Source organism: Vulpes vulpes, chromosome 5 (assembly GCF_048418805.1).
Source record: "Vulpes vulpes isolate BD-2025 chromosome 5, VulVul3, whole genome shotgun sequence".
In the NCBI taxonomy this organism is placed as follows: Eukaryota; Metazoa; Chordata; class Mammalia; order Carnivora; family Canidae; genus Vulpes; species Vulpes vulpes.
In genome coordinates, this window is record NC_132784.1 from 26,058,789 (window position 1) to 26,080,364 (window position 21,576).

General features: G+C 39.5%; 1 protein-coding gene across 41 annotated transcripts in view; it reads right to left on the bottom strand.

Annotated features, from left to right (window-relative positions):
* Positions 1 to 21,576, bottom strand: part of GTDC1 (glycosyltransferase like domain containing 1) — a 428,467-nt gene that overhangs the window by 97,854 nt on the left and 309,037 nt on the right. For 37 of the 41 annotated variants that reach the window (XR_012001510.1, XR_012001509.1, XR_012001508.1 and 34 more), the window contains one exon: positions 6,812 to 7,156. The exons of the other annotated variants lie outside the window; for them this stretch is intronic. Coding sequence is in view for 30 of the 37 variants with exons in the window: in XM_072757661.1 (XP_072613762.1) it covers positions 6,812 to 7,156 (345 nt within the window). In the remaining 7 variants the exon portion in view is untranslated. The remainder of the gene's footprint in view (positions 1 to 6,811; positions 7,157 to 21,576) is intronic. 41 annotated transcript variants of the gene reach the window in all.

Consider the following 21,576-nt stretch of genomic DNA (forward strand, 5'->3'; position numbering starts at 1 on the left):
TTTGATTACTACTTTTCAAAGACTCTGATAAAGTTCTCTGGAGAGTTTTTTTGTTTGTTTGTTTGTTTGTTTGTTTTTTAAGTGATAGAGTTCACTTGAGATGTTTTAAGGACAAAAACCAATGAACCAACCAACCAACAAACCAATACCATCACACACACAAACAAAAATACCCATAGGCTAAGAAATATAACTGAAGAGAGCTTAGCACTGAATTGAGAATAAATCTATAATCAATTCCTTACATCAAAGATATTTAAATGTGAAAATGAATAGTGCTACTGGAAGGCATGTAGGGGCATCATCTTTTCTGGAGATGAGGACAAGTAAGATGGACTCTCATAGGTCTCACTTTGGTGGAGTATGCTGAAAGGCAGGTGGCCAGACCACATGATCATCTTTTCCAGAACTATAATTCTGTGGGGATCATTTCTCCCAAAGAAAAACAGATTTATTCATAACACTGAAATAGAAAGAGAACATTGGTGTCCCAAATCTAACACTTTGCTTCTCAGTTCTTATCCTGCTGTGGCACCTGAAGACTGTCCTCCTCATGTATCCTATTCTTAAGCAATCACCAATGAGACCTGAAAGATTTAAGACAATCTATTTGCTAAACTTTCCCCAAGTTACTTGGACAACAAGAAAATCAAAAAGTATAACATCCAATCTACTTAACATACACTTTTCAGAAGGCAGTCATCAATTTTGTTTTCAAAGTTGTATTTTTTAACCTCAGAGTCAAAGAATGGAAAAAAAAAGTAATTTATTTTACTCTTAAGTAATAAAGTACAATTTTCCATTTTATATCAATCATTTGTTTTCAGTTAGAAGTTGCCAAAGTTTCTAAAAATATGTCAAATTCTTTCAATATTACAGTATATGATTTACCTAAGTATGCTTCAAATCTGTTTTTATTTCTCAATGACTGAGCCTTTTCCTTTCCAAATTTACACTCTTAACCACAATCAACATTGCACAAATTGTTTTATCATTACTTTACGGAAAATATTGCAAGTAACATATAGCTCATAAAAAGTCACTCCACTTTAAGTGAAAAGCTCTGACAATTTTCCCATAGTCCATGTAATGGAGTCATGGTGGAACTTATCACCATAGCTACTCTTAACAATTTCAAACTCCTCAACGTGCCTCACAGGCCACTTGCACCTGATCTTTCTTAACCAGAACACACCCACTTATGAGGCACGCAGAGGGGCTTTCAGATTAGAACAGAATTTGTGTTGGAGATCTCTCCTACTGCTTCCTGACTACTGAGCCCATTTTGACACAAACCTTCTTTGGTCTGAGAAAAAGTGCTCTTATATATGATGAACACTTGTTTGCCACCAACTGTGAAACCCCAATATCCACATGCCACATAAACCTACATGTTAATATATTAACATTCAGGGCAAGAAAAAAGGAGTCTGTGAAAACTAAAAATTAGGCAATCCAATGACTGGCGGCAGACATATTTGTACATATGTCATTATCAGTTCTGTTTGACAGTGGTTCTCAAGAGCGCCGCAGTGATTCCTGGGGACATTCAAGCCCTTTCATGGGCTCTGCAAAGTCAAACTATTTTTACAATAATACTAAGACATAATTTGCCTTCTTCACTGTGTTGACACATGCCTCAATAGTGAAGAAACACTGATGCAAAAGGGTTCTGGGACCTCAGGGTGATTCAAGGCAGTGGCACCAAACTGAACTAGTAGTCGCTGCATTCTTGACCACCTGCACTTGCAGTAAAAGAAAAAAAAAAAGATAGTTTCACTTAAGAATGCCCTTGAAGAAGCATTAAAGTTACTAATTTTATTAAATTTCAAGAGACTTCTTTTAATATTCAATGTGATCAACTGGAAATACACACACTGCATCTTTGTGTCCCAGGACACACTGGTTGTCTTGAGAAACAGTATTTGTATGATTGTTTGAGTTACAAGCTGACTAGTTGCTTTTTTCACAAAACACTAATTTTGCTTCTAAGAACTGATAGGCCAACCATGGTTAATTAGCCTTGGGTATTTGGCAGACATTTTCTCAAATACGAGCCACGTGAACACGTCTCCTCAAGAAAACGACTGATAATATTTGTTGCAATGATAAATTCAAGATTTTAATTGAAAATTGGAATTCTGGAAAAAGTGTATCTACACCGTGAGCTTGACAACTTCCCAATAATCAAAAAGTCCGCTGATCTCAGTGGTGATATTAACAACCTGATTCTCTGAAATAATGAATTTTGTCAATACTTGGAAGATCTGCACAATTCATCAATCACGTATTTTCCAAGTGACCAATGCGCGATGTTACAAAATCCATTTAGACACCAAGTAAGAGAGTATGAAGAGCCACTGAGTGGTCTAATCTCGGAGATCTCTGAGAAACTCCTACTTGCCGGGTAGCAGCAAAGGATACCTGCAATAATCTGAGCAGGTCATTAAAACACTCTTTCCTTTTCCAATTCTCTCTGTGAGGCAGAATTTTCTTCCGAAACCTCCACCAAAACAACATATTGCAACAGATTGAATACTTAAGCAGATATAAAAATCGAACTCTCTTCGACTCAGAGATTATAGATCTACAAAAATATAAAATAATGTCACTCTTCTCGCTAATTATTTTGCTTTCATTAGTTATTTTCATAGGAATACATTAATATTAACACGCATGTGGTTCTTTACTATTACTTTTCAATGATTTAATGTAGATTTTTAAAAGTTTTCCCTTAGCTTTAATTTTTAATATGCTAAATATTGATAGGTGTAACTAAAAGAGAGAGAGAGAGAGAGAGAGAGAGAGAGAGAGATCTACGGTGTCCCAGTCATTTTTAAGAGTGCGAAGGGGTCTTTAGATCAAAGAGTTTGAGAACCGCAGCCTTAAGAGTGCTATCTTTCAACGTCTTGTAAACTTACTTTCTCTGTCCCTCCAGCAGTATGCCTTCGGTGCCCATTAAAATCAAGAGAATATTTAAACGTTGTAATAGTTACAAAGAAAATGGGTTTAAGAAAAGGCGTTGCCAATTGCAGTGTATTTTTTACAGGTCTTTCTCTCTAAGTCGTTGCTATTAACCATGCCTTGCTACAGATGTTTATAACAAAACACTAAAGACTGGGTAGAAGGGAGAAAACAAATTACTCTGCAGAGAACCCAGCAACTCTGCTAAAATACTGTCAGTTATTTATCTACTGTCAGCAGAGGTTGCACACTATAATCCTTGACAAGCTCAGATTCAGAAAGAATGAAGAGAGGGGGCAAGCATTGCAGTGAAGGGCCTGTTCTCATGCACAGACATTTTAACACAGATTTAAAGCCAGAATGTATCTTCTAGAAAATGTCACTTTTGATTTTGATACATATCCTAGCAAGGAGGCTCTACATTTGGTTGACTTAGTACGAGATATGTTAGAGGCTAACACTATATTTTAGACCATTCATGATCCCGGCGTGGAACTAACACAATGAGGTCAGCATCACTTCATTTTTAGAGTTGGCGACTGCAACGGCATGATTTCATGGGCATATTTTTTATGATAAGGAGGAGGCCTTTATTTTTGTTTTGTTGGGCAAGGTAATGACAGGCTCCGAGAATCCTGTTGCCCTCTCTGGTGGCCGTCTCTCCCTTTTGTTTACAGGGGGAACAATCATCCCTGTGTTCCCTCTCCTTAAGTCCCTTCTCTCTGTTAAGTGGCCAAGGCAAAAAGGCGACAGGCCAGGCCGCAGAGCTTCCCGCAGGCTACTCTAAAGAAAACCCCGCCTCGAGCAGGTAGTTTAATTAGCTCCCGATAAGGACAGGAAGGAGGGAGGTGTAGATAGAGGTGGGGGAGGCCCCAAACTAAGAGGGTTGAGCCGGCAAATCCAACCCTGGTCATTTCTAGTACTGACCAATGGTCTCCTTGAGGATATAGTTCGTATCGACCGGTCGGTTCTAGGATTTCTACCCAGGCGATCAGAGGTATAAATAAATGTGTGCTTGTGACCGGGCATGTCTGACGAATGCTGAGCCAGAATCTTAATTTTCTAATTCATATTCACCAATTAAAAATAAACTGTATTTTTATGAGCAAATTTACATAAATCAGATGATAAAGCATCTACCACTAAAGGGTAGGAGTTCAGCTCACGACATTTGCATATATTCTCCTAAAGAAAATATAGGCGTTTTAGATTTTCATTGAAGAGCCTTGCTGTGTTGGAACTCTAATGGGCTTAGAACAGTAAATTTTGAAGAAACTGATTGCTACCCCTGTAGCTAGTAAATGTCTGCCTAGACCCAGTGGCATTTGAAAAAAGTGTTTTATCATAAAATTATCCCAGCAGAGTCCATTCTGCAAGATAACATCATCATCATCATCATCAGTACTCCATGCAGGACCCAACAGCTCTGGCACAATATTGCCAGTCATTTATCTGTTGTCAGCACAGGTTACACACTGTAATCCTTGACTGCCTCGGAATTAGAATGTCTTTGATGTCCTCACAAGAGTTTTTTGCCCGAAGGCTTTACCAATGCTCGGCGGCTCAGTGTTTATTCCTCGTAATCTTCCTCTCATCTCCAGGCTAGCAGTGACAGATGGTTATGGGCACACAATAGTATTAAGAGTTTGATATTTTTTTTTATGCTGTGCTCTCTGTACAACAAATAGCTATCAGACGCGGGCCAGAGAGCTGACATGGCTCGCTTAGGTAATGGCAAACAAACAGCTCGGGTTGATGCTTTCTGTCATTTCCCCTCCTAACCCTGCTTGTTTTCATTGTATACTCTCAAAGGTAAACTATATTAACCTTATAGACTGTTATTAAAAAGATATATCTATATGAGCATAAAGTGCTTTTCTTTTCTCTTTTTCTTACTCTTTTGATTATGAAAGTAATACTGCTGACATATTGAACAAATATCGAATGTCAACATAAATTTTGAGTGTGTGATAATATCCCCCTTCATATAGCTGTGTGTCAGGCGGGAACCCGCGGATGATGCATAGCAGTAAATAACCCAAACAAAATTAGTTCTCTTGTCAGCTTCTACCTTGTATGTCCCCAGGCATCAGTAAAATTGACTGCACGCTAGATTTTCAAAATTAGCCCTAATGTTAGCTATGTGTCTGGCAACCTCCAAGTTTCCAATGTTCTACTATATTACCCGTAAGGATGAATGTGTTACTTTTATATTTTGGCATTTACTCTTGCTGATGTGGCTTTTTTTCCCTCTCCTCCAAATTAAAAATAATTTAGCTTTAACAATAAGAATGTGCACAAACATAATGCTGCATCTCTTTAAGCAACTAACTTTAGGCAATTAAATTAAATTAAAGCAAAAATATACAAAGGAAGAGAGGGAATTATTCAATTTAATATTGTTAATTTTATTAACATAGCTCTGTCTTATTTTGTGCAAAGGATTGGATAATAATGTGGTTCTCACTCTTCCCCCCCATATCAGTATGCTGCTTTGTAGTAGGAGCCTACAAAGCTAATTCTGCATTTCCATGCTAACCCAGAACCAAACTTTCTAGAACTGATTTTCTTGCAATACGTATTACTTCGGAGGCAACCAAAGGTTAGCAGAATAAAAGGAAAAGCTTTCCAGGACCGAGAGAATGATGACACCTATTTTACCTTGAAACAGGTTAATCTCATCCAGACCCGATGCACTTTAAAATAACACACAAGAATGTCAAACAGCGTCCCCTTCTAAGTAAAATACGGCTTTAAAAGAAAAGTTACTTTCATACAAAGGGTATGCCGGAAGTGTGAAGTTGAACGGACAAACCCAAAGACACATTCCACATCAACTTTCAATCCCCAAATTTTGCGTTCATTCATTTAGAGTCCAAGATGAAAATCCCTTTAGGTACCAGATGCTGCAGATCAACTGGGAGAGCTTCTGGAGTTTTAATGTGCTGGAAGTCAAATCCCCGGCAAAGGCGCTTTGCCTGGCCGGTGTGGTGTGCTTATTACTTCACCTGTAAACAGTTGCTCTCAGAAAATCGGACCTAATGATCAGCGCAGCATCTCTGCAATAAAGAGACCATAATCTGTGGGGGGAAGTGAACTCTAATCAGGCCACATGCAGATTAAACTAACTGGGAGGAATAAAAACTAGATTAAAATGTTCATGCCTAATACCAGAAGATTATCAGGACATTTTACCTCTTTAAATCCTAATTTATAGGAACCAGGGTTGAGTTTATGAGTTTGTATTTGGTACGATTACACGCCGCAGTTGATTTTCCTGTTTAGAGGAGATTCCGCTGGAAAGTGTTTTGCTTTAGCACGATACAGAGGCATTTGGGAGCAGGGGCACTGCTGCGAATGTACTGATACATTTTATGACAGGTGAAATAAAGGCACCCAGTTGAAACTGGACAAATTAGGAAGTAATGGAAATCGTTTTGTTTTAATGGTAATATTGCTTTAACACGGTGTCTATATGAAACAGTCATATGATAACAGCACATATACATGTGTGTATATATATATAGACATATAGATAAGGAATCCTGTTTTTATAGTTTGAAACTTCCTGAATAGGATTTGATTTTCTAGAGGTGTCTAGCTGCTGTTGTTAGATAAGCAAATCACTGCAAATGATTATCTGTAATTCCAATTTAATCTAAACATGCAACTATTTCTATATGGATATAAAGATAATTCTACCTTGGTACCATGTTAGTGGTACTACCACACCAAAGCAGTCTTTTCCTACAGCTATAGGGACAATAATTTACTAAGTCCACCATCAGAATTATATTCTCTGTTACCAGTCTCCAACTCTTACTCAATTGGCACATCCCAAACTTACCACCTGTGAGGCCACACGATGTGCAGTGGTCTCTGCGGATCATCGGTTCCACCCAAAATGTCACAGGGATGAAAAGTCGTATTTTGTTTATTTTCCTTCAGGTGAGAGCTTGAATTATCTGATGAGTTGCACGTTCTCAAGGCTGACTCCTGTGTTAGTGAGCTACCCGGGTTTTCTTGTTGTGCAGCATTGCAAGGTCCAGACTCTGAATTAAAATTCTTCAATAAATTCTCAGAACCTTTCTGCTCATGTTGGAAAGGAAGGGCCGCGGATGGAGCAGTGCCACCACTTCCTTTAAGGCCGAGAATCTTCTGTAAATGGATTGTTTTGTGCTTGGGCATGAATCTGTTATGAAAAGGAAATGCAATACCATTTAAAACTTGTCCTTTACCTTTCTGTAAGGACACAGTGATGATGTGGAAAACTGACAAAAATAAACATATAACAAACATTCCAGAGAAAGTACAAAAGTAGTAGCCATCCAGGGAAAGTCCAAAACTTTGAAATGAGACCACCATTGTCTTTGAGTGGTTTTCAAAGAGTTTCTGTGGCTATAAAACCTGTACTGTACATACTGTGAAAAATACGAGTAGATAGATGATTTATCACTCTCCCTTCACTCATCTTGGTAGAGTTCCATTTTACATTTTCCAGCCACTGCATGGCCCAATGCATATTTCCAAGCCACACTTAATCATTACCCAACAAAAATGCTTGAAACTCCCTTGATTAACACTGGCCATTTCTGCTCACAACGTTGTTCTGTACGCCTGGGTACCTGTACACACATTTTTATTATTAAATCCAACTTGAGAATATTTCTTGAAGGATATTTTTTCAATGCAATTTCTCCCCCATCTTCTATAATGCTTTAGCATACAGAGCTTGGCATCTGTTACTTACTGATAGAAGCATCTAAATAAAATGAAATCAAGAAGTCACTACTGGGGAGCAAACCAGTAGCGCTTAGAACAGACATGAACGACCAACTAGTCTGTGTTGGAATGCATAAAGAATGGATGTTCCAACTTTTAAAACAGAACTTGAGATTAATTCTGACTTGGGGATCAGTAAAGGCTTAAAGATGGTTTTACTCAAAGGACTTTGAAAGGCAGAAAGGGGGAAATTCAATGTTGTGATAAAAGGAAAGGGCTGGGAAAGAACATAAACTCTTCAGGGAATAACAAGCAATCTAAAGGGGGTGGGGCCAGGTCTCAGAGTGAGAGGTCTAGAGAGGTAGACTGAAGCCAAATGACAAGTGCTTTCTCAGAATCCTTGAGGCCCGTCTTGAGACTTGACCCCTTCCCTGGATTGTTGAGTAAGTGAAGAAATGGAGAGTATATGCATATAAGAGGTAGATGAGGAAGAAGAACCATGGAAGGAGAGCAATAAGGAACATTTGGAAGAGTAAAATGAGAATCTGAGAGATTAACATCATTCTAATGAAGTGAGTTGAGAACCTCAAAAGAATGTCTAAGAAAGGAATCAAGAAACCCTAAAAATGCATAAAAAGGGGGTATAGAGCATTGCAGAGGTATCAGAGCACCAGATAAAACAAGGAGCTTTTAGATCACTTGCTTCTCAAAGGGTAGTAGTTCCCGTGGAGACAGCAGGCAGAAATCAGCCTGAAGGTTACAGTGTGTGCATCAAAGAGGGAGAGGCAGAGAAAGATTGAGAGGGGAATGGAGAAGCAAGGTCTGTTTTCCCTAATGGGGTACTTGTACATAGGGGTATTCATTGAGTGTTTACTTGGGGACACTTGCTAGGCAAGGGAGCTGGATCCTGAAGAAACAGAAAAGTCTTACAAGACAGAAGTAGGAGAATAGCATAGCACGAGGGATTCTTGGCATGGGGGAAATAAGTAGGCCTTATAAAAGAGAACAGACCAAGCTTTCTTACAAAGCTGAGGGAAGAAGGAGAGAAAAGTGAAGTTGGAAACAGTTTCAGGTGGCAGGTGTGGAGTCCATGGTGTGTCACCAAAGCATTAGATGAGGACATTTATTTCCAGTGAGGTGAGTAGAGATGAAGCTAAGTATAAGCAGTGTGTTGAGGGAAGAGGGGCTGAGGATGTTCACTAGGCCTGAAGGCAAGCTGGAGTGTGCTGTGTACATTACAGAGTCAAAAAGCTTGTTTGGGGGGCTTCCGTCCTTGTCTCAGAAAGCCCTTTGAGATAAATCACCTTATATATATATATAAACTCTCCCAGGTAATAGATACGTCCTAATAAAATGATCCATTAATCTTGATTTAAAAATAAAGAAACTTGGGCATATACACATTGTAGTTTCATACCTCACAGGTCTAAAATTATTATGGGAACTAACAAACTTTCTTCCTGAAACAAATACAAAACACTGAGTAGATTCTAAGGAACTAAAAATCAGTGAGGAAGTTCTCACTAATCACCATAAAAGGCAGAAAGAAAAAAGAAAAAAAAATTAAAAAAAAAAAGACCATGACAATATCTTTATTTATTAAGATTTTATTTTTAAGTATCTCTAAACCCACTGGGGGCTCAAACTCACAACCTCAAGATCAAAAATCGTATGCTCCACCAACTGAACCAGCCAGACATCCCAAGAATACCTTAACTTTTATTTTTTATTAATTATTTTTAAAGATTTATTTATTTATTTATTTATTTATTTATTTATTTATTTATTTATGATAGCCAGAGAGAGAGAGAGAGAGAGAGGCAGAGACACAGGAGGAGGGAGAAGCAGGCTCCATGCAGGGAGCCCGATGCAGGACTCGATCCCAGGACTCCAGGATCGGGCCCTGGGCCAAAGGCAGGCGCTAAACCGCTGAGCCACCCAGGGATCCCCAATACCTTAACCTTTAAACAAGTGAAACCAACAGTAAGAGAAGGAACACCTGTACATATCTGGAAAACAACAACAGAGCAAGTGAAAAAACTTGTTTATGTTGGATAAAGGATGCTAGGCGAGCTTAAGAAAGACTTTAACAGAATTACAAATTAGTGCAGGAAAGATTCACAAAAAATCAGCAGGCATTGAAACAACATAACCAACATCATCTTAGAAAACAGTATCATGACCCATCTTACTCCTAAAATGCATTTTACTGGCCAGCATGTGAGCAAAATTGCAAATTAAAAGGGATGGGAGACTGGCTACAGGGTTGCAAACAACAGGAATCGGTGACTGACAGGGAATGTCTCTGTGGGCAAGGTGCTAGGCCTGTTGGAGGAACAGGATCCCCTGTTAACACAGGCTGTGGATGGCTGACTTGATAGGTGGTGGTCAGTGGGGACATGGAAAGAGACGAACATAAATATGGGCAGTAGGCAAAAACTCAGCTTACTAATTGAAATTGAAAAAGAAAAAAATCCTGAATGTAAGTAGGACACATGGAAAACACTGTTGAGATTGTCTGGAGTTTGGCAAGAGGAGACTGTGCTGATCTGACCAGCCAACTGATGCCACTTTGTTATGGATCATGTTGTACGGAGAAGGAAGACACCAAGTCTGCAGGGACAGAGGGCTGTGCAGATGCTGGTTTCATCTGGGGCACCTGTGACTGTATATGTTCGAAAATTAGAGAGTTCTTAGAAGAGCAATAATAATGATTAAGGCAATGGAAGAACTGATTTATGAGGACAGATTAAAGGAGCTAAATATGAATAGCTTGGTTAAGTGACAAGTAGAGGGGTACATAATAGGAGTCTCCAAGGGAAGAGAATAATTATTTAGCCGGGTACAAGGGGGGGTATAACTAGAAGTAATGAGATGAAATTAAGAATGGGAAAATTTAAGCTGAATTTCAAGAAAAACCCCTGACGGTATAATTTATTAGCTCATGGAATAAATTCCCTATGGAAATGCTATAGTGTAGTGAGGGAAACTTAATAATAGGACTGGACAAAATACCAATAAATAATATAGATAATAATCGGGGACTTCAAAGAAGGTGGTTACATGCTATGCTTTCCTTGCTTAGAATATCTTCCCATATTTTTTCCTTAACAGTCTGTTTATATATAGTGAATTGTTACCCAGATTAAGTGTTTAGGCAGTTAGCTAAATCAAAAAGGAACCCCGGGTGGCTCAGCGGTTTAGCTCCACCTTCAGCCCAGGGCCTTAATCCTGGAGACCCAGGATCGAGTCCCACGTCAGGCTCCCTGCATGGAGCCGGCTTCTCCCTCTGCCTGTGTCTCTGCCTCTCTCTCTCTCTCTGTGTCTCTCATGAATAAATAAAATCTCAAAAAAAAAAAAAATAAATAAATAAATAAAAGGAAATATGTCCTTTAGGTGAGGTTGAGTTAAAATCACTTTACTTTTCATACACTCGGCAGTAGTCAGCTGAAATAATTTTTTACTACTTTGTTCTAGCAGAGCTGGTTGTGAAGCAAGCTGGACAAATGTATTAATATTTCTAAAACAAAACAAAACAAAACAAAACAATCCTCATCTACCATCCCACACAGTCTATTCTGATTCTCTTTGCCATGAAACTCATATTTTCATAGACATGTTTAATGTAAACAATTTATTGCCATAATAGAAATCAAAAAACTTTATTCCAGCTTTTCTAAATGTAGCTCTATGGTCAATTACTTCACATCAATACCAAGATCAAATAGGCATAATACTAACAAGCAGTTTGCTTAATAATAGTCACCACACTAATTAACCCATCCAGAACATTCTTAATCAGACACTATTTGTAATGTACAGTTAAGAGAAGCTTGGCAATAAACCGTTCTATGCTAAAAAAGAAAATAATACCTTACTGATGGGGTGAAACTGGCTTTTCTATAGAACTGGACAGAATGTGCTGTCCTGGCATTGACTCAAGAGAGTGAGTATGCAAATAGGCACATGTCTGAACACTTCCTTTCTCTTCCCGAGCTCCAACTCTGGTGGAGGTGTTAATGAGAAGAGAAAAGGTCCTGAGATAAGGAGTGAAGGAGAGAAAAGAGTCGGAAGAAAACCAGTGAGCTGCCTTTTAGAGCGAATGCCAGATTTGCCTTTTAATAACCCCCCAATTTTTCTTAAAGAAATGCTACTGCCCACCTTACTTGTGGAACATCTTTCCCTGTTTCTGAGTCTCTCAGCTCTATCGGAGCCTGTTTTTACTTTCAGAAACATTCTGATTACTGTAATCATTTGCAACCTGTTACTGGCCATGGGGCCTTCCCCCAATTTCTTTCCTAACCAATACCAATCTGTGAAACACAAGTAGAGCCTCCCTACCGCCTCCTCTCCTCGCAAATGCCCTTCCTTCCTCACCACGTCTGTCCTCCAACATGGTTCCAGAGACGCTGCCACAAAACCCCAGGACTGTGCTGGGCAATGTTCCAAGACACAGCTGGTGTAGGTATTTTTGAGACTTAAATTTGCTTCTTCCTGCCACCCCCACATCCAAACACGCAAGCCCTGAGCTGAACCTGTAGTAATGGCCTTATTCAGATCAATCTGGAAACACTAGATTTGAGAGTAGCTTTAAATTATGTTAAGATTGATGGCGAATGCAGGAAATGCTCTGGGTACCTTAGCTTATTTCTGAAGAAGCTGAGAGGCTAGAGTATGTGTAGCTGACTAAGAGAGGTAATCAAAAGGAAGGCGATAAATTAAAGCAAGTCAAGTAAACTTAGGACATTTGTATGGATTCATGGGTTGCTGAAGAGAATACCGTGGTTGGACACTGCTTACAAATGTCTTTTTGAGAGATTTTTTTTTTTAAAAAGTACTTAATATAGTGAGTTCAACCTATAGAATCTCATAAATGCCCACAGAGAAGAGTCCATGAGACAGAGATTATCAATGGTCTTGCTTCTCAAAACAGATCTGGAAGACAGCACGTGAAAAATGATGCAGATTAGCAGATGATTAAAGGAAAAGACAGCATAACCAGTCAAAGATGATTCCAGAGTTGATACAAGGCAGAAGGAGGAACGTGTTAGCAACTGAAATAAGGAAAGTGGCCTGCGTGTGGGGCAGGCAAGAAGAGGGAGCTGAGGAAGCTCGGCCCCTCTCCACACAGCTTGGGCTCGAGGGAGGGCCAGCGGTATGGCCATGACGTTGCACAGCTGAGGCTGAAATTTTAACAAGATGTGTTTTGTGTAACACTAGAGAAGGTTCTGTGCGAAAACATGTTTGGTAAATGCTGAGTTAATGAGAGCGAGACATTTGTTTCCTAAAGAACTTCCCAAAGTACGTGCTAGTGTACGCTATAAATATGCGCACTCATTCATTCTTCTGTTTATTCAAAACATATTTATTGAGCACCTATTATGTAATAGGAATATTATGTTCATCGTTTCTCAAACTTAACACTTAAAGAAACAAGGACTCTCCCATCCCCAAGGATATACCTTAAGAATTAATAGGCAACAAAGGATACTCTGGGAAACACCACTGGGGACTCTAGGAGATGGATGGACAGCCAGTCTGGAAGGCCAGTTAGGTGGCGGCATATTTTACACAGAAGGCATAGCAGGAGTGGAGAAATGCTTTCACATGAGAAAAGGATGAAACTCAAACCAAAGGCCATATACCAAGGCTACATGTCAGTAGACAAAAGGAAGGTTGAAAGAAATGAGGAGAATCTGGAAAAAACAAAATGACGGGAGATATGGTTACAGGCTAATATGGATGACAGCAGAAAAAAAAAATATCATTTGATTTTATCACAGCCATTTCTGTGGATTCTTGGATATAAACCACATTGAGAATTGAGGAGAAAGGAAATAGGAATCAAAGATAAATAACTTTTCCAAACCCAAGTGGGAAGACACATCTAGGCAGTGTAGTGATCTAAGTTCTTGGGTGATTTATAACAAAAACTATTCACTGTTTCCAAACAATGTGCTGGAAATTAATTACAAAATTAACATTTTTAGAATTTAGCCACATAAGCAAATATCAAAGATAATTAAAAAATCATGCTAGCCCACATGTGTCCAATATATTACTTATATGGTAAGCAGATTTATACAAAACTATAAACTATAAAAGTAAAAATCTTGAACTAGCATTCTCATGTGTACACATACATCCCCCTGCCCCCCCCCCCCCCCCATATCTCTTGCCACACTATCTTCACTAAATAAAGGAATCACAAGCAAGGAAATCCATCATAATTAAAACTAGATGTTTGGAGACCACAACATTAAACAGAAAGACAGACTTATGCTTGGTTGGTTGGTTGCAGGACGGCTGCTCTTCTTTCCTGGAGATGGCTAAGGGCTAATACTCATAAAATAGATGGCACATGTCTATGGAGGCTGTTTCAATAAGAAACTCCTGGCGGAACAAAATATGAACAAATTCAAATCACAGACGAGTCAATCATAATCCACATGCACATAGCACAAATGCTTTGGGGGAACAGCCATCCAACACCACCGTGGCTGGTTAGGCCACGTTGTTTAGATGTTCAGGCTTTGGTGCCTGGACCAGATTTCATCTCCTGTGGTGCAAACTTGCAAAGCCGACATGGAATATTGACAGTGATCTGTGAGGGGGCACTGGGCGAGAGTGTCTTACTGGAACTACGAAGACTCTGCTCTGTGAGAGGATAGAAAAACAGAATCCAGAGACACTAGCTGCAGTTACAATTAACAAGCAAACCCTACTTATTAGCCCAAGAAATGCACACTGGGACTGAAAGCAAATTTGTGGTCATCACACTGGCCTTGTTAGTTAGCTCTGCCTGGCCCCAGAGAGGACGCCCTTAGGGAGGACAGAACCTTTACTTATAGGCCAAGCTGCAGCTTCCTCCCCGGGTTGAGGGCCATCATTTTCCAATGACTGTCCCTTCAATAATTGGGATGTATGGCCATCCTAGGAAAAGATGGTCCTGTGCTCATGAATCTAGTCCTTTTTTTCCCCTTCCCACCACCACTTTCCTGAGAATCTAACACTTTCCACGCACCTTACTTACACCACTTGACTATATGACCTCTTCTGACAACACAGGTTATGTGGTTAGGATTATTTAACTTAAGCAGTTATGCCTCAAGTCCCCATTCTCTCCCGATTTTGGTGTTTGGGATGGTAGACATTGCTAATGTAACTGCCTACCAGCACAAGCAGTTTGTCTCGTGCAATTTTACAAAATCTCTTGAGAATCAATATACTCCTCTCACAGAAAATTTAAGGCCCTTATAAACGTGAGACAAAAAGCTACCTTGCATGTTGACAGAAGAAATGTTTATCAAATTCAGAGCTAGTCTTGCGAGCATATGCATGCTTACTTCTCATGAGCTCCACTCCTCCCAAAACAGAGTTCTCTCGGAACAATAAAACCCTCTAGTTTGCACAAGGTTTACTATAGCAATTCAACACAGGCAGAGCTGTAGGCTAAACTGCCAACGGGGAATCTTTATTCTCCTACCTCCGTTTCGAGCATTCCCCACCCACTGGTGGCTAATTCCCTAAGATATTTATACTGCTTTCTGATTGCCTGGGTCCCCCTGCCATCCCCCACACCTACCACGCATCTCCTGGTAGCCTATATGCTGGAACTAAGCCCCACTTTGGATCCAGCCCTGAATCACGCCCTGCTCTCTACTGTTGGTCTTATTGGAAACGAATCTTAAATTCCCACAATGTCTCTCACTTTCTTTGCTCAACGTCTTGCACCCTTGAAAAAGGGCAGTACCTTAACTCAAGGGAACTTATTACAAATGGGATTGTGAGCCTGTGGTATTTGAAATGAAAGATTATTTTGGGAGGACAGGTGGGGAGAAATCTTTGTGAAGCACCTTAAAGAACTCCACTCAAGCAATGGGCATGTTGGATAGAGAATCCAGGCTGTACAGGCACTTCCTGCATTTGAATTTATTCAAACCATTTAATTTCTCTGAACCTCAGTTTCCTAATCTATAAAATGGAATGGTGTCTGTTTTTGCAAATTTCTTCAGAGGATTAAAAGAGAACTGTGCCGTGTAGAGTTGCTGAGTATATCTAAGTCAGCTTCCCATGCCTTTGCTCATTCAGGTTGATACCCTCACTTAAGGAGTCAGTCCTAAGGCCATCTTGGGTAACAACAATTTTCCTAGTAAGTTAGTAAATGAGAAACTGTAATCAATTAACAAGTGTTCACTCGACAAATATTTAAGTTCCTCCCGTAATATCTGTATTTACAAAGCCTTTAGTGCATATATAGCAACATTTCATACTAACTTTTTTTAGGCTTTTAGTTCCCAAAGTTGTAAATTCTTCAGATCACCTTTAACTTAAACTGTTTACCGGTTCTATTACTAATATGATCTAATTTTTCAATTCAAACTGGGTAACTTGCTCATCATTTGTTTCATTAAGTCAGAAGCGAAACTGCAATACCTTCCATCCTTTCACTTTAGTTCATTTAATGATAGTTCATAAAAAATAAAAACTGTAGATCTGAGGTAATTTCTTTGAAGTAGGAGGAGGCCGTTTCACACGTGCCTAGACTCCACAAGTTCTTTTGTTGGGATTTACCTTGTCGGCAAGTAAATGTTCTCACTACTCTTCTATAGCATCAATAAAGTGTTGAAGGAAATTCTAAAAATGATCTCTAATCACATGTCCTATTCCATGATTTTTTTTTTTTTGAGAAGCCGTTATTTGGAAGTTGAAAGCGGGATGGGAAAATGTGTTGATATTAAAGAAAGGATCCCTCTCTTCTTTCCAAATAAATATAAGAATTCCCTATGGCAGTGTTTCCAGTTGGAGACTCTCCTTTCGAACAGGACATCGTTTTATTGGTGTAATGGACTAGATGGTGTTCCCTCAAAATTAGTATATTGAAACCCTAACTCTTCATGTGACTATGTCTGGAGATAGGGTCTTTAGGAGGTAACAAGGTTTAAATGAGGTCACGATGGGCCCTAATCCAACAGGACTGTGGCCTTCTAAGAAGCAGAGAGAGATCTCTCTGTCTCTCTTCTCCCACTACGATGTGTGAGGACACAGCCGCAAGCAGCTATCTGCAAGCCAGGAAGAGAGTCCTACTCAAAACCAACCATACTGGCACCCTGTTCTCAGGTGTCAAGCTCCCCGAACTGTGAGAAAATACAATCTGATGTTTAAAGCACTCAGTCTATGTGTTTGTTTTTGGCAGCCTAGGATGACCATTACAAATGGATACTGCTGTGGAAAAAGGAGAGAGGGTCAACACTGTGATGTGTGAAACTCTTCCTAAACAGAGTGTCAGGAAACCTTTGGAGTAGGAGGCACTATATCTATGTTGACAGGCAGTGACAAGAGAATATTGTCAAAGAAGAGGGAGCCAACCATCAAAACTGATATAAGAATTTGGAGGATGGGCAGCTCTGGTGGCACAGTGGTTTAGCGCCGCCTGCAGCCTGGGGTGTGATCCTGGAGACCCGGGATGGAGTCCCACATTGGGCTTCCTGCATGGAGCCTGCTTCTCCCTCTGCCTGTGTCTCTGTCTCTGTCTTCGTTCTCTGAATGAATAAATAAATAAATCTTTAAAAAAAAAGAATTTGGAGGATAAAGAGGATCAAATGTTTGTGAATTTCATTGTGAAGCAGAAAATGTTACTTGTTGATTAAGAATCAAGAAAAGAGGATGGAGTTTTAGAAAAGAAATTGTTCTTAAAAATTTGTTTGGTTGTGAATAAAATTTTTTAATCTCTCTAAACCTGGGTTTTCTCATCTGATCAATGAGAATACCACCAGTCGTAGACTTCTCACAGAACAATAAGGATCAAAACATTCTATCAAATCTACCGATTATCCTACAGTCCTTATTCATGGGCAAAAGGGCACACTGGGTCAGCAGGCTCTAGGCACATGGTCTGTTTTCAAATTCAGGGCTCTGCTACTTACTAGCTGACCTGGGGAGAGAATTTTTTCTGTAAGTATTAGTCATTTCATATGTAAAATGCGGATAATAGCATGCTGCCTTTGCAGAGTGATGTTCTCCACGTGGCTTGGCACATAGTAAGGGGTCAGTAAATACTGTTCTTTTTTATTATTGATAACAATGGTGAAGATTATCATAATTTTGTTGTCATAATTACTAAAGAGATACTCAACGTTAAAATTTCTGGTCTCTGACTCCACAGTCATTTCATAGTGAAACCCACTTTCTGAACCAGACTTGTGCTTTTTTTTAAGATACATTTTTCTTGTTAACTCTTCCCAGTTACACATTAGCCATCCATTTAAGGCAGGCATTTTAATATGTTACCTTATTTTCATTTATGTACTAATCATAGATATGTACTCATGCCTAGAGGCACATTAGTTACAAAAAGGCCTAATGTTATAAATCAAACAAATATATTCCCCCCTTTCTATTATTTGTTTATTATTTTACTTTTTTCCTACCTTTCACTTTTCCTTGTTTTTCCTTTTATTCTTTTCACTTTTCTGAGATTTTCCATTTTCCCCCCTTCTTAAAGCTGCATAAACCAAGAAAGTAAAACCAGGAAATTTAAAACATCAGTTTCCAGGTCTCTGAAGCATGAACAGATGGGCATCAAAAAATCCAATCCCTTTTTTTTTTTCATTTGCCCATCCACAACCTGAATAAATCAAAATTACCAGCAAATCCAACTTCTAGCACAACCCACTTTTTCCTACCACCACATTAAATGCTATGGCACTAAGTATTGATTCATTTCAAGTTCTGATTCTACTGTTGTTCAATTGTTAAGCCACAGAAACTGACTTTATTCTGAACTGATGCTAGAAGATATAGCTTTGTTAATATTACATGTGAGATGAAGTCTTCAACTGTACAAAGTGAGTGTACAAACACCTTCACTTATTTCAGCTTTTCTATACTTTCCAGTATTTCTAAATTTGGAAAACAGGGGTAAAAATATAACAGATAGGTAAATTGCTAGGCTATTACTAGAACATAACCAAGGCTTGAAAGCAAAGAAAGGCCATAAATACTCTGTGAAAATACTGAGTGAAAAACATTCAGAGAAGAAACCATTCAATTACCATTAAACAAAGATCGGAGTGCTGAGCAAATAGCCAAGTTGCACTCATGGAACAGATGATGTGGTAGGTGCTCCGATCATGGGAAGAATAGGTGTTAGGATGATAGAAACCCAGTCATGGAGATGGGGTTAGTGCCAAGGAAGGTTCTGTAGAGAAGGTGGTCTTTCAGCTGAGGGTTGGTGGTGCCTGGAAGTTAGCCAGTTGAGGTAGTGAGAGGTGGGCTGCGCTAAGAGCAATAGAACGTGCAAAGGGCCAGGGGAGGGAGGACGGGGAAGGGGGGGGGGCATGGTCCAGGCATAAAAAGCAAAACACTCAATCAGAGTATTGATTGAGGTTGAATAGGAGTGAAGGTGGGTGAGGGGAGGGACAAAAATGAGGCCCAAGGTATAACCAGGGGAAGGCTTTTCTGCCCTTAATAATATAAGGCAAGTGGTTTGTGGCCATTTAAGGCTGAGTTGGGGCTGAATAAATGCTCTGTTGCAGTGTGAAGAATGGATTGGGGACAGCACGGCAGATGAAATACCAATTTTAAATCCCTCTTGCCTTTTGAATCTCCACCAAATAATGGTATGGGAATTTTTAAAAAAGGCCTTGACTTTCAAAGACAAAGAGGTAAATTGAGAAAGATGACAATAGGAAAGAAATGTCAACTAAATTTCAGAAGATAGAAAGCAGACGGACGAGTGGTGTTTGAGCAGAGAGGAGGAGGCAGGACACGTCCATGTGTGCAGATGATTTTGCTTGCGCATGCAATGTTAGCCAAGAAGCAGGAGCTCATTTGTTCCAGAGAAACTCCAAAGGCTCAGGTATCGGACATATCAGGTACCTCTGGAGGTGCAGATACAGAGCAGAACTGAAACCAGAACTGGTAGCAATTCTATATGATGTGAGCACAAACCCCTCTGATAACTTCCCTGAGCCCACTGCAGCCAGGCAGCTATCTCTGGTCTCCCTTCTACCCCCCTACCTCCCGTTCCTCACCTCAACAGCAGAAAGGAGGCTTCCTTATCAGAGGGGCTAAGCCCCAGAGACCAGGTAAGGCTAAAGGCAAGGATGAGGGAAATTAAAGGAAAGAATGCCCATTTATTGGTGATGCCTCTCTAGCACCCTTCTCGAACTATTTGGCTCTCAGACAGCAATAGATTCCCCATGTAGGCGATTGGAGGAACCTTTCTCTGGAAACTTACTGGACTGACCTGTTGCCAGTGACATGTAGGGATGCCAAAGCAAAACAAGTGAATCCCCTGTTTGCTCATTCTATGAAAAATGTTACTAGTCCATGAGCCCTGTCTCTGAAATACTAAATATCTTTCAGGGTCTTACTCTCAAATAGGAATGGAGATCCAGGGACCATGAGACTTTTGAGGAAAAAACTATTCACATGAAATAAATATGACCAAGCAAACAAGTACAGAAAAAGGAACTTGAAAGAAATGGAGACAAAGGGAAGAACAGAAGAAAAATTTTTAAAAAACCCTATAATATCCACACTGATAAAATAAGATTTCTGCATTCATGGTGAGAAAAACAGAGTGTAATAACAAAGGACATTCAAGAACAAAGACGACTGCTTGCAAACAAAAATACTGTAATTGAAAAAGAATCATTAGATGAATTGGAGGATAAGGTCGAGAAAGTTTTACAGAAAGCAGAAAACCCAAAATGGAAAGAATGAAGTAGAGGAAGAGATAACAAAATGAAGCCCATCTAAGTTTCAATATTGATGAACAGGAGTTGAAGAAAATGAAGATGTGGAAAATCACGGGGGGGGGGCAGTGAAAATCAAAGAAACCACATAAGAAAATTCTTTGTGCTGAAGGGAATGAGTGACCAGCAAAAGAAAGGAACAAAGATCCAGTCCAAGCAGAATTTTGGAATTTAGGAGTACCAGCAGTGAAAAAGAAAGTCTAATGCTTTTTTGAGAGAGCAAACAGGGAGAGTCACAGGCACGCAATCAGAAATAGATGGGACTTCTCAACAGGAAGTTCAAAAAGTAGAAAACAATAGACCATTACTTCAAGCTCAAGAGGAAAATGATTTTCAATGAAAGCTCAAAACTCAAATATCAATCAAATGTGAGACAAGATAAAGTCATTTTCAGACACGTGAATTCTTAAGAAATTGTAGTTCCCATGTACAATGCCTTGTGGTAGATACACCACACGTAAAGGGGAAAGAAAATGAAGAGAGGGACACGGGATCAAGGAAGTAGTTGACTCAAGGGCCCAAAGAGCAACTGGAAGGATTAGGAACCAGAGAATGGAGGCCTCCAGGATGGAGATATCCAATGAAAAAAATGGAAAAGATGGGTTTCTTGATGTGACTCACTGTAACAAAATGATGACTCAATGACAGCAACAGAGCTTAGGAATGAGTTTGTGATAGAGACAGACACCGGGCAGATACAGCCAAAGCAATAATTAGCTTCAGGAAAAAGTGAAGAGTTGCTCAAGGAAGGAAACCTAATCACAGAATACAATGATGCTCAGCAGGGAACATTTTTTACATAGCAATAATGCTATAAACACAGAATAATTATCCAAAAGTTGAGATAGAGCCACATTGGAAGGATAGGGTGAGGGAAAGCCTGTATGTGCACACGCACACTCAGGCTGTGAGAGAGCTAAGTCACTTCTACTGGTAGGAAGTAAATAGATAAATATCTATGTTAAAAATCAAGAAATGGTAAGACCAGAAAAAATTAAACCTTTTGTCAGTGGCAGTGTCTCTGTGGGTGGGAGAGCTTAGGAGTAGGGAAAGACTGGGGAAAGGGATTTTGCTTTGTATTATAGACTTTTTTGTACTCTCTGACCTTTTAAAGCTAAGCCTATGTATT